The sequence below is a fragment of the Squalius cephalus genome (genome assembly GCF_949319135.1).
Source record: "Squalius cephalus genome assembly, chromosome: 10".
Lineage (NCBI taxonomy): Eukaryota > Metazoa > Chordata > Actinopteri > Cypriniformes > Leuciscidae > Squalius > Squalius cephalus.
In genome coordinates, this window is record NC_137131.1 from 11,972,573 (window position 1) to 11,985,806 (window position 13,234).

At 35.8% G+C, this 13,234-nt stretch overlaps 1 protein-coding gene across 1 annotated transcript in view; it reads right to left on the reverse strand.

Annotated features, from left to right (window-relative positions):
- herc2 (HECT and RLD domain containing E3 ubiquitin protein ligase 2) overlaps positions 1-12,439 on the reverse strand; it is a 65,183-nt gene extending 52,744 nt beyond the window's left edge. The window contains exons 1-6 of the mRNA XM_079882533.1: positions 12,349-12,439; positions 10,586-10,694; positions 8,042-8,135; positions 7,812-7,943; positions 325-547; positions 122-222 (exon numbers count right to left, since the gene is read on the reverse strand). Of these exons, the coding sequence (XP_079738659.1) occupies positions 122-222; positions 325-547; positions 7,812-7,943; positions 8,042-8,135; positions 10,586-10,657 (622 nt within the window). The 5' untranslated portion in view covers positions 10,658-10,694; positions 12,349-12,439. The remainder of the gene's footprint in view (positions 1-121; positions 223-324; positions 548-7,811; positions 7,944-8,041; positions 8,136-10,585; positions 10,695-12,348) is intronic.
- Between the last annotated feature and the right edge of the window lie 795 nt (positions 12,440-13,234).

The following is a 13,234-nucleotide window of genomic DNA, read 5'->3' on the forward strand; positions in this document are numbered from 1 at the left end:
AAACCGTAATATAATATAAATTATAAGTACTTAATTTTTGGATTACATGTAATCAGTTACAACCCAGCACTGTCTGCAAGTAACCCTGATGGCCAGCCAAACCATGCTGGAAATAGCTTACCTGATCTCCAGGCTCGGCGGAGAAAGGCAAAGGCAAAGGAAAGCGCTGCTCTTGATCCCACCCTGGCCAAACCCTCCACTCCTTTACTGACTGGCCGAGTGCTAAGGAAACAGACAAAACATTTCAGACCATTATTTCCATTGCTTATAACCTGAGAAGTTTAAAAGGTAATCCAACTTCAATCAAAGCTCTTTTTCTCAAACCTTTTATTATCGATGGCAGAGAGCGGAGGGCTGGGGGGACTCTTCCAGCGCACTTTGTACTTTTCCTCCATCATGCTGTGGGTGAGTGAGATGAGGTAGCGCTCCAGGATCACCAGTCTCTGGCTCAGGCGCAGGGAGGAAAGTGTGCTCTTAGCTGTCTGCGAAGACAGCTTCTGTTGGTCGTCTACCAGCGCCATCAGACAGTCCTTTAGTTCTCCAGGTTCTGTACAAATAATGGAATAAATACATAAATAAATAATGGATAAATAAGAAAACATTGCATTACATAAAATGCCCCTAAAATTCAAGATATTGGGGCAAAAATGCCCCGTATGATTTTGTCTCATATTTATTATCATATGATATATAGTTAAGCAATATCACACGAGCAACAACTGCAACATTTCACAAGTGCTGTGTTTGTCCTAAATAGCATGAGATGTGCATGTGATATTGATTTTACACAACAGTTCAATAAATAAGTTAATATTGAGTTATATTTTTGACACAATATTGTCTGTTTTTGCTCAATTTTGCCAACGAAAATATTACCTATAAAGCCAGGCAGTATAACTGTTGTGTGTCTCCGAGCAACACACAGTGGTGTTTCATTACTGAATGAATCCAGGTTTTCAACAAATCAGGTGAATGAATGAATTTACCCATTAAGACATTTACCGGCACCTATTGACAGTTTTAGTTTCTTACTTAGAGTATCATTTTATAAAAATAAAAATAAAACAATAATTTCATACTTTCATATCATTAAAAAAATACATTTAAAAGCCATGTGCAATAAATTCTGTTGAATCAAATAAAATATTTCTTACTTTTTCCTCATGTCTATTTGATACTTTTTTTCAAATTTAAAACAATAATCATTTTGAATTATACTTTTAATAATTTAATGATAATTTCTCAGCCAAAACTGATGTGCGATTAATGAATCGGCACATCATGTAATTAATTCGAATTGTTTTTTTTTTTTTTAAATGTAAATCGCTTGACAGCCCATATACTACATATATTTTGGTCTACCATTTAAAATATTTGAAATATTACAAAACATAATATAGTATCAAAACTGTATTTAGAGACCTGCTCACAAGGGCTTTTAACTTTTGCTACTTAAATCCCTGACTACACAAAGGTTATAAATAGTCTCTGTGTGATGAACACCATAAGACATTAGCATTTTATTGCAGTTTTGTATATCATGATAGCACTTATTTTTATCTCACCGTTGTACCAATTAATTAAGTATCTTTTGCTTTATGTGATATACATCTTTAAGTCGAAAAGCACAAAAATGCAAGTATATATAGAATTGGATCAAGTAATAATGATGTCGTATAACAATGGTTGACGTGACATGAGCCCTTGAAGTGCATTCCAATCTAAAGCCTTCATTATGCTTGTCTGAAACTGTCTGCCTGGATCCAGTGGACGGCTGTTACTGATGTGCATGCATTCATCTCTGCACAGCCTCTGGATAAAAGCCTCATACATGCAGACAGGGTGAATTAAAATAGCCGATCTTAAATCCATTTAAGCCTTATGTAAGCCAAGCTGCCTAACCCTCACAGGTCTTGAAGCAGCGCAGTCTCTACAGCACCAAAAAGATGTTATAGTGCAAGTGCATGGAAGTGTGAGTCTGAGCGAGAAAAAGAGAGGGTTTGAGCACGTCACACAAAGATTATGACGACATGCTTTTACTTTCCACATAGCTAACAATTAGTTTTACTTTAAATGGGCTCCCACAAAAGCTAAAAAGCACCAGCATCCGTTCATTTCCCGCAATTCAACATTTTGATTTAGTATAGAAGTAGTTGGTGCTGTTATCAGCAAATGTCCTTTTTTCCTCACCACTTTTATCACTAGAACAATGGAGAGATGACAGGAAATGATAGGGCTCTTCAACCGCTCTCTTTCAAGGGCCAGATTATTCAGATCCAAACACGCAGGCTATTTTACAAAAGGAAAACTGAGAAAAAAAAAGATCTCCTACAATCCATATCTTTATCAATATGCGTAAGAGAAAAATGGTTATCTGATAAAGAGTTCATTTTACATAAGGAATACATTTAAAACGGAAGAAAATAAAACAGCCCGTTTCTCTATAATCCTCCCATTCAGCAAGCAAAAATTAGCCTTTCTTTATCATGCATGTTATTCTTTGAAGAGTATCAAGCAAAAACCATGAAAACAAAAGTTTTTGTTCTGTAAGATTATTTTGATGATTTTTTTTAAATCTCTTATGCTCACCACACCAAAGTTTCATTTATTTGCTTAAAAATACAATAAAAACAGCAATATTTTGAAATACTATCACACTGCATAATATTTTTGTGGAAACTAAAAAATTCAGGAATCTTTAAGTATAAAGTTTAAAAGAACAGCATTTATTAGAATTCTTTTAGAAAGTCTTTACTGTAATTTTTTTGCATTTAATTGTTTTAGTGCATCCTTTAAAAAAGAAATAAATAAAATCTTATACCCCAAACTTTTGAATAGTAGTGTACATAAATATGGTAACTTTACTGTACCATGAAATCTCTTAAGATACAATGTTATAGCGTTAGTTTATAGATTTAGTTGTTTTAATATTTTTAAACCGTAGAATAAACACTGATACAGACATAATATTTTTGCAATAGGATATTAAAGAAATCCAATTATAGGTTAAAGAGACCTATATTTCACAATCATGCTAGTTTTACTATTATGATTGGCAGTACATTTGGGTGGGATACGTCATTAATCAGAGGGGTTACTACCATGCGATGCTGATGGAAAGCCACACAGGCCCCCATTAAAATGTTCTTATCATCACCCACCAGAAAGCTGCTCCACCTAGAACAGTCTGTAAACACACAGGGCCTACAACCACACATAGGGTAAAAATAACCTCGCAGACAGTATGTACAGTCACCCGAGCCCCAAACACCTCACGCGCCAAGGGGACCCAGAAAAAACACACACACAAACCGAGACACATGGAGGGTCACACACTGCCAGAGAGGGAGTAGGTCACCTGTGTGGTGACAGGGCTGAATAACTGGGCCACATTTAGATGTGGCAAATCCATCTGCTATCCAACACTACAGTGCTGTGCCGAGGGGAAACACGGCCAATGGAAACTGCTCAAGGGTTTGCACTCAGATGTCATATACTGAGGAGGGAGAACAGTGTGTGAAGTTGGGGCCGTTGCAGGTGATTAGATGCAGGATGTCACACGGCTAAGTTAATAATACTTAGTCAAAAAGAAACGCATTTAAAATTAGAACGCATTAGATATGCGTTCTAATAAACGCATTAGATAAATTCTGTCATCATTTACTCACATTCATGTCGTTCCAAACCCATTAGACTTTCACTAATCTTCCGAACACAAATGAAGATATTTGTAATGAAATCTGAGAGATTTCTCTCCCTCCATTGACAGTCTACGCAACTACCACTTTGACGCGGCTTTAAAAAGTTCATGAAGAGATCGTAAAAATATTCATATAAATTAGAAATGCATTTTAACGTTATTGTTATCGACCCGATAAGTAAATAAGGCCGACATATTAAAGACAACAGATGTATTATTTCCTCCAGCTGAGACACTTCAGATGCGCACTGTTCGCCATGATGGCTTTGAATTGCTTGAAATATGATTGGGATCACTTTGTAAAGTTAAGTGCAACATTTGCAGTGCAAGTCTGTTATATAGAGTGCATGAAATTATTATGAGAACACTACTGTAAAAGAAAAAACGTGTTTTAGCGTGCTGTTACGGGAAGAGCGCATACACACCTTCACTTGTGCATTTGCAACCTTTCGTGCAATTTTAAGTAGTAATATTATGTTTATTTTGTGGGTGTATGTGTGTAAATGCATCCTATGTGAGATAAATCCTATAAATATGTTTGGTTAAGCTAATTAACGCGTTAGTAAAGAGTTCCAGTTTACATGTAACCATCTTTAGCTTCAGCGCATGCAGCTCAAACAGCAATGCACGACATTAATAACTATGATTTAGACTGTCATGTTCGTAACATTATAATGAGACACTATTGTAATAAAATGTTGCGAATTCTTTGGGTTTAGTTGCCGTGTTTCAGCGCGTTGTTATGGAAAAGCACTTCCACAATAGGACTACTGATTAGCACGTAACTTGTCAGTTCACTTGGGCATTTGCATCATTTTGTGATAATATTATGTTTATGTGTTGTATAAATATCTGATTAATCTCACATAGGATGTGTTTGGTTAAGTTAATTAACAGCAGTAAAGCGCTCCAGTTTACCAGTGATCCAGTGACATTAATAACTATGATTGGGAATGTCATATATACAACATTTTAGAACACTATTGCAACAAAACGTTGTGAATTACAAATAACACAAATAAATTACATAAGTATGTGAAGCTGGGTCATTAACAATTTATGTCATGCAGTTAAATTATCTTAGAAGTCGGGAGTTTATCACACTGAGCAGCTTCAAGAACCTGCAGCCCTGGTAGGAGGAAGTTTCCATTCTAACCCTTTAACCCAATTCTGCTTCTCTGTTTGTGACCAGACCATTTTAAGCCGATAAACTCTGGGAAAGTTTTCAGTGATCCAGTAATGGAATTAATTCAAAGAATCAGTCCAAAACAGTGCTAATGTAAAGAAGGCCAGGCTGATTACATCAGAGAGAATTGAGACTCGCATTGCGTTTTTAGTGAATTATTCATTCCAGTGCGTGCATTGGTTTAAAATACAAGCTCTGTAATATTCTGTCATTGTTTCTGAAAAGCACAATTTTGGTGACGTACAGGAGTCTTATAGTAAACACGGCTCTCTAGATCACTGATCACACACTGCATTTATGTACAGACACATTTCAGTACATTCGCATTGTTTCCACACATATATTCAGGACAAAGTTTGATTTGTCATGTGTACGTTGCTGTGTTTAGTAATCATTGGTTTATGCAGTCAGGTCAAGGCGGTTGTTACTTCACAGCGCTGGGAGATCTAGTGGGAAGTGTTTGGCACAGAATTCTCTGTTATAAGCCATAGATATCAGACCAAACAGGGCTGACATGGAAACCAGGAGAAACATTGTGCCATGAAAGAAGTTAAGGGGTTTCAGTCCACAAATCACCAACACTCACCATGGATTTTAATGTAGTAACACTTTTTCCAGCACTTCATAGCCCTAAATATTTTCCAATTTTAATATTATTTATTTTTGATGTGATGATTTGTAAAACTAAAAGTTTAAAGGTGTAGGAAAACTAACACTTTGTGGCAAACAAGTACTTTTATTTTTAAAAAGGACATGAAATTACCACTATAACCAGTAGTTGGCGGCAGTACACATGGCACTTTTCCACTCACTAATATATGGAAAAAAAGTCACAAAGTCTTATGAAAAACAAAAACCTTTCTTCAAATTGTGACTGAATTACACAGAAACCAAGTAAAAATGTCTCCTTGTATAATCACTGAAGCTGTCGGTTAAAGGAACACTTCGACTTTTTGGGACTTTAGCTTATTCACCGTATCCCACAGAGTTAAGTCCATACCTTTTTCATCTCTGTTTGACGCACCCACTTCTAGCCTAGCTTAGCACAAAGACTGGATGTAAATGGCTACAGCTAGCATACTAATCCCAATAAGTGACAAAATAACGCCAACATTTTCCTATTTACATGTTGTGATTTGTATAGTCACAGTGTGTACAAATAACAAGGTCATATGAGAAACATGCTATTTTTAAACGTTTAAATACTGGGAACTATTTTCTCAGAAGGCGAAGCACTGCTACTTGGGCGGAGTGATTAGCGCAGCACCCGAGAAGCGCCGTGGTGAGGAGCAGAGAGTTCGCTCAGAGTTGGAGTAATAGAGTCAGCAATTACTAGATAGTAAATTCATTTTTGAGAAACAGTGACCTTGTTTGTGAAATAGTAGGCTACTCCCGTTCTGATTCTCCCCTCAACCTCAGTCTGTTCGGCATCTTGTCTATCAGCTTCCAAAGTTTGGAACTCCTCGTCTGTGTATTCTGGCTCAAAACGATATGGTTCTGGATCTTGGTTTGATACCAAATTATAAAAATCCTCTGACAATTACTCAAAGTCAGCCATGATCACAAATCACGTTCGCTACTAGCTAGTTAGTCACGTTGGTTTTGTTGACGGAACGGCGCTTCTCGGGTGCTGCGCTAATCACTCCGCCCAAGTAGCAGTGCTTCACCTTCTGAGAAAATAGTTCCAAGTATTTAAACGTTTAAAAAATAGCTGTGTCTCATATGACCTTGTTATTTGTACACACTGTGACTATACAAATCACAACATGTAAATAGGAAAATGTTGGCGTTATTTTGTCACTTATTGGGATTAGTATGCTAGCTGTAGCCATTTACATCCAGTCTTTGTGCTAAGCTAGGCTAGAAGTGGGTGCGTCAAACAGACTTACAGCACGCACGGAGATGAAAAAGGTATGTATGGACTTATCTAACTCTGGGGGATAAGGTGAATAAGCTAAAGTCCCAAAAAGTCGAAGTGTTCCTTTAAGTATGATACTATAGAACAGGGGTGTCCAATCCCGATCTTGGGGGGCCACTGTCCTGCAGAGTTTAGCTCCAACCCCAATTAAACACATCTGAAGCAGCTAATCAAGGTCTAACTAGGTATGCTAGAAATTTACAGGCAGGTGTGTTGAGGAAATATGGAGCTAAACTCTTCAGGACAGTGGCCCTCCAGGACCGAGTTTAGACACCCCTGCTATAGAAGAACAATGGTACATTTAATAAGAGGAGAATATTTAAATTTTCCCTATTAAAAAAAAATGGTTTTTGGACCTTAATTTTATCTGCATATCAATTCAAGCTCAGTCCTTCACGGTTAAATTTCCAATAAACAGACATGTAATATTATTAGTAACTGCACTTGTTAACAAAACGATAGCAATTTTATGATTAAATTAACTTTATGATACATTTTCCTCCAGGCGCTGCGTATAACTTAGTGGCGCTGCTCTCAAATGTTAGCCTGGACCCCTGACTAGTTCTAATATTATGTTTATGCTGTAGAAATATCAGATTATTCTCATATATGATGCGTTTGGTTGAGTTAATAAACCTGCGAACAAAGCGCTTCAGTTTCCCGGTGTTCTTTCAGCTCTTCAGCTTTAGCGCGTAGCTCAAACAGAAATGTGGTTATTTTAAAGAGTAAATATTAATTTAAGATGTTTATTTTTCAAAAACAAATATGAGGGTGAGTAATTAATGACAACATTTTTAATGAATTTCTGAATGAAAAAGAGTGCAAGATCTTGAAATGTGTTTCAGTGGTTTTTTTAGTGTGTGGGAAATCCTGTGCAGATTGAGCCAATGACGTATGAGTGGGATGATGACCTTGCAAGATGGCAGTCAGAGGATGCAGTAATCAGCATGTTGAGTTCAGCACTCTCTATTTGAACCCCGAGTATGTCAATAAGTATCACCACCCACCTGGCTGCCTCCCCCAGTCCCACATCTCAATGATGGAGTGATGGAAAGATGAAGTCGCCACTGCCTCCTCCTCTTCCTTCTTTTCCTTATCGTTTGTATCATCTTTCTTTTGTGTGCAATCGGCACAGTCCTCTGAGAAATTCAGAAGTTTTAGAAAACATCATGAAAAGAAGCCAACTTCATAAAATATATAGTAATCCAATTGGATTTAAGGGTAATGGGGCTTTTACCTGGATGGGCAGACTCTTCTCTGTCAAAGACAATTTCTTCATCCTTCACCATCTCGTTCCACATCTCGCTCAGTCCTTCAGGAGAGAAGGCTCGCTGTAACACAGAGGAGATAGGCTATTATATATAGGAGCTATTAATTTATTATACTTAAGGAAAGAAGACTTAACATTAAACTAAAAATATAAATATCTTGCTTTATGACACAAAATATAACATTTAAATATGTTGTTAAAAGTAAAACTACACACACACACACAAGCATTCAAAAGTTTCTTACGCCGTTCAAAAGTCACTAAACAGTCACCAAGGCTGCATTTACTTGATCAAAAATACAGTAAAAACAGTGATATTGTGAAAATATCACCATTTAAAATAGCTGTTTTTAAATGTAATGTATGTTTAAAATGTAATTTATTCCTTGAATATCAAAGCTGATTTTCTGCAGCCATCACTCACATGGTCCTTCAGAAATCATTTTAATATGCTGATTTGGTTCTCAAGAAATATTTCTTCTTATTCTTCATATTTGTGTGGAAATCGTGATTAAAAGAATTCTCAAAATTCTTTGATCATTTAGAAAGTTCAAATGAATAGCATTTACTTGAAATAGAAATATGTTGTAACATTATATAAATGGCAGAGATCCTTTGGTGACCATTAGCATCTACAGCATTTCCATTTCAGCCAGCTAGTCAGCACAGTCACCTTTCAATGCTACCAAATTCTCAATGAGTACCTGAGCAATAATTACTGAAACTCAGAGCCCAGACTCAAATGTATCAAGAAAAAATGTATCAAGACAACAGCCTTCCAACGGTAAAAAACAGAGAGACTTTCACAACCATCGAGCCGATGCTAATAACAGCTACAGCACCTTGAGCAATACTCCAGACAAATGTCACAGAGAGAGACCCAAACATACAGATACACATAAACACCATTTTGGGGTGTTGATTTCATAAGTCATCACTGCACTACTACCAAGAATTAGTACTAAATTCATCCAGCGTTTTGAAACTGAATCCGTGTTGAACAATTATTCACAGCAGATGTATTTTCCCTTCAAAACATGAGGCAATATCTCTGCAACAAGATGTCAATGATCATGTAGCGGCATAGCATTTACACGCATCCTAATTTAGAAAATGTCACATTTTCATAAGCCAAACTGTTTGGTGTGACAACTGAAAAATGTAAAATAGACATAATCGAAAACCATAGTCATTACAGAATTGGACATTGCTGTATAATCTACTACCACACTTCACACAAACCTATTTTAAAACAGTTAAATACCATTTATACGTGTAAAAAGATAAATGGAATTTAACATAAATGGTGGGCATATCAACAACCACCACTAACAAAAAGCTTCTACAAAGCAGTACTACCTTGGCTTTAGGACATGTACTATGGTAGTACCAAATTTACTCTTTAAAGTACCGTGCAATATCAGAATATGAATATTAGAGTATATGAATATGGTAATCATTCAGAATCATTTTAAATTCAAATGGACAATGGTATTACATCGTACTTTTTAGAATACTTGTGTATCATTTTAGTAGAAATGCAAAATCAGTCCTTTTTAGGGTCACATCTTGTGACTTAATGTCCGGTTTCTGTTTCGTTTACATGTCTTTGTTGCTGTTCGGATGAAATATTAGCGTAACATGGACAAGAGTTAACATGGACCATGATGACATGGCAACAAGATGGTTAATAATTACGGCTACACAATTGAAATTAAACCAAAATCGTGATATGGCTTAGTGCGAATTATCAAATCACAAAGGCAGCGTTTTTTATAAGAAGAATCACAATTAGATTTCATGCAGCCCTATTAATAACATCTCATATCCCAATTTAGGAAGAACAACAAAATGATTCAACTTCTAACAATGAAGTCACTGAAACATAACCAAACAACAAAAGTTAAGTAAATTTTCAAAACAAAACTGACAAGCAAGCTAGCCTGTCTTGTTTCAAGCAATAGTCTCCCAAAATAAATAACTTTATATATATTTCTCACAAACAAAAAGGCACCCAAACAGCTTTTGGCAAGTTCACAATATTCATAAAATCAGGCAGCATGAGAAGTCTCACAGTAAACACCAACAGGAGGTCAGAAAAATAAGCATAAAGAGACTTCTGTTTGCTTTGAGAGCTCTGACAGCAAGGCACATTGACTGAAATGCTGTTACCCCATTGCTAAGGGAACCATTTTCAGAAACACACAATACAAGCTTTTTAAGTTTAAGACCTCAAGCGATACTTTTAATATGCAACTGACCAAAAGAATGTATCTACTCACCAAGAAACAAGATACAAAAGATTTTCAATGTCAACAAACAATTCCTGTTTCTGCTGAGACTTAGTACACTACCCACATTGCTAAATGTTGACCAACAGTGCAACCAAGTAGCTTTCGGATAAGGACTTCAATACATCCCTGCCCCCTTAAAAAAACATCAACACTCTATATTTAGCATCAAGGCTGGGGCATCCTAGGCGACAATATTTGGACCGATGACAAAATTTACCTGCAAGTCTATCTTCAGCCATTTGTCATGGAAGCGCAGCTGGGCATCAAGGGAAAAAGATGGAGACGGCATCCTTCCCTCAGCTCTCCAGGCTGCAGACGCAGCCTTCCTTAAAGAGACACATTCACAGATCAAACAAGTTAACACTGTGGCGTGAAGCTTTGACAAGCAAAACAAAACACATCATGCTACCTAGATCTCATTAAAATGACTATCCCACCCTAGTTAATATTGATTATTTGCATATAGATTTTCTCAAAGGCACAGTAGTTCAGTCATTGCAGTACAGTGTTTACTTTCAGATAATTGGGAACCATCTTCATAGCCAAATTCAAAACTATATTCATTCAGCATAATACTTGGTGAACATTCATCCTATTCCTAACAAACATCTAATGCATTACAAAAACATTAAAATAGGCCTAGAAATAACAGCAAGTCATTTTAAAGGGATAGGTCGTCCAACATTGAAAATTTGGTCTTTCCAAATCCAGAATTCTTTTGACAATTTTTTCCATGAAAAGAATGGTGAATTAATGATATTAGCCTATATCTCAAAATCAAAATAGTCCACACTACTCAAGCACTATATTTCAAGTCTTCTTGCATGATATCTTTGTGAAACACACCGAAATTACGTCAGGTCAGAGGTCAACCTACCACCAAAACTCGACTATCTCGTGAACGCGCGTACAGCCGTTGCCGGAAGCCAGTGATTATGGCTTATAAAGTTTTAAATATGGATATTTTTCTTACAAAAAACTTTGATTTGCTTCAGAAGGCATTTATTAACCCACTTAACCTATAGATTACTTTTATGATGGATGAAAGAACTTTTTGGAGTTTCAAAAACTCAATATTCAATACCATAACAAAGCTGGGAAGAGTCAGGATATTTAACTCGGCTTGTGTTCGGATGAAAGATGAAACTCATAGAATGGATTGAGATTGAGTAAATTATGAGATAATTGACATTTTTGAGTGAACTATTCCTTTAAATATTGAGATCAAATCATTGAGTCAATGATTGGAACTCAAGAATCACCCAGAATGATTCTGCGAAAAAGATCAAGCAATTCTTGTAATACAAGCACACACGTATAATGGACATTTTTTAAACATTTTGAATCCCTTATGTGATTTGACATATTTTGTCACCCTTCATTGTCATTGCACAACACATTCTTCAAAATGGCTATGAAATGATATAAGAATATTGGCAAACGTTTAATTTTTGTGTGAACTGTTCCTTTAACTTCAAGCCTAATCAACCTTGAAATGTTAAACTGTCGTCCACCTATTCCTGCAAAGCATGAAAACGAACAAATGAGAAATATTTAACATAAGCAGTCAAATATGAATATAAAATCATTAAAAAATAATTAAAATATGATTGTGGAACTGTGTTAAAGCATACAGTCCTGATCGAACAGGAGAGCATCACTAAAATAATTTATTAAAATAAACTGGGTGTTGGCTTGGTCACATCCGTATCTAATCTCTTATGTCAGTATCTACATGCGAGTAAAATAGTTTTGTTGTTTTAATCAACAGATGATCGATGTAATGCTGCAGGTTGCTATCTGTGAACGGTGTGTTGTTGATGGAACTCAGGCTGTCAGCCGCTAGCAGCTACAAGACAGGACGTTACCAAATACAGCGCTCTGGCCTGCTATTCTTCAACACACTACAGCCTATTAATACCGCAACCCAGCTACCTTTTCCTATCCTAAAAGTCATAACGGAATCAACGCATTTTTTACCTGTTCGGTTGTCTTATTGAATCCTTACTGCTTCGGTCCTACCACCAGCTTCACTGCACTTTAATGTCGGCCATGTCGTGTGTTGATTGACAGTATTGGCAGCCAAACAGATGCAGAAGAATCAGATGACGTACATCAATCGGAGGGCGGGACGACGCAAGGGCCAATCACAGGCTGGGATAGAGACACATGGAGCACGGCGTTCATAAAAATTGAGAATTTATAAAATGACGTATATTTGGTTTATAGTCTATGGTTTTACCGCATAAACTATAATACACAATTTTTCTTGGACTTGCCTATATTTTAAGCAAAAATGTATATTAATGTAGTGTATATCATATGTACCTTGACCTGTCACGATTTCTTTACGTTTTTCACGATTTCAATAATTTTTGATTCCACTATGAGGTGTGACAAATTAATTCATAAAGTACAAATATTCAGTATAGTTTCAAAATTAATAAGAGGTCATAAAATTGCATGCATAATTTTAAAAGAATTGGGAGTTTTAGATGCCACACCTGAGCACCAATTTTTCTTTATTTAATTAAATGTATTTTTCATTTATTTAATTGTTAATTAATTTAGCATTATTACAGTGTAAGTAAAGTAAAACTGTAGGACTAATGAAATCCTCTATATTTACAATGCAATGCCCTTCTTCTGAATTAAATAAATATTTTTAATTAAAATTCATATTATTGCTTAAATGAAATACTAACAATGTCTCAAATAAGTACAAAAAAAAAAAAAAAAAAAAAGATAAAAAACATAGAAGACAGAAAAGTATTACAATCAAAATATTAATCATATTTTATATTTTAAGTCATTTGAAGTCATATTTTAATCATAATAAAAACACTTTTTTGTTGTTGTTGTCATG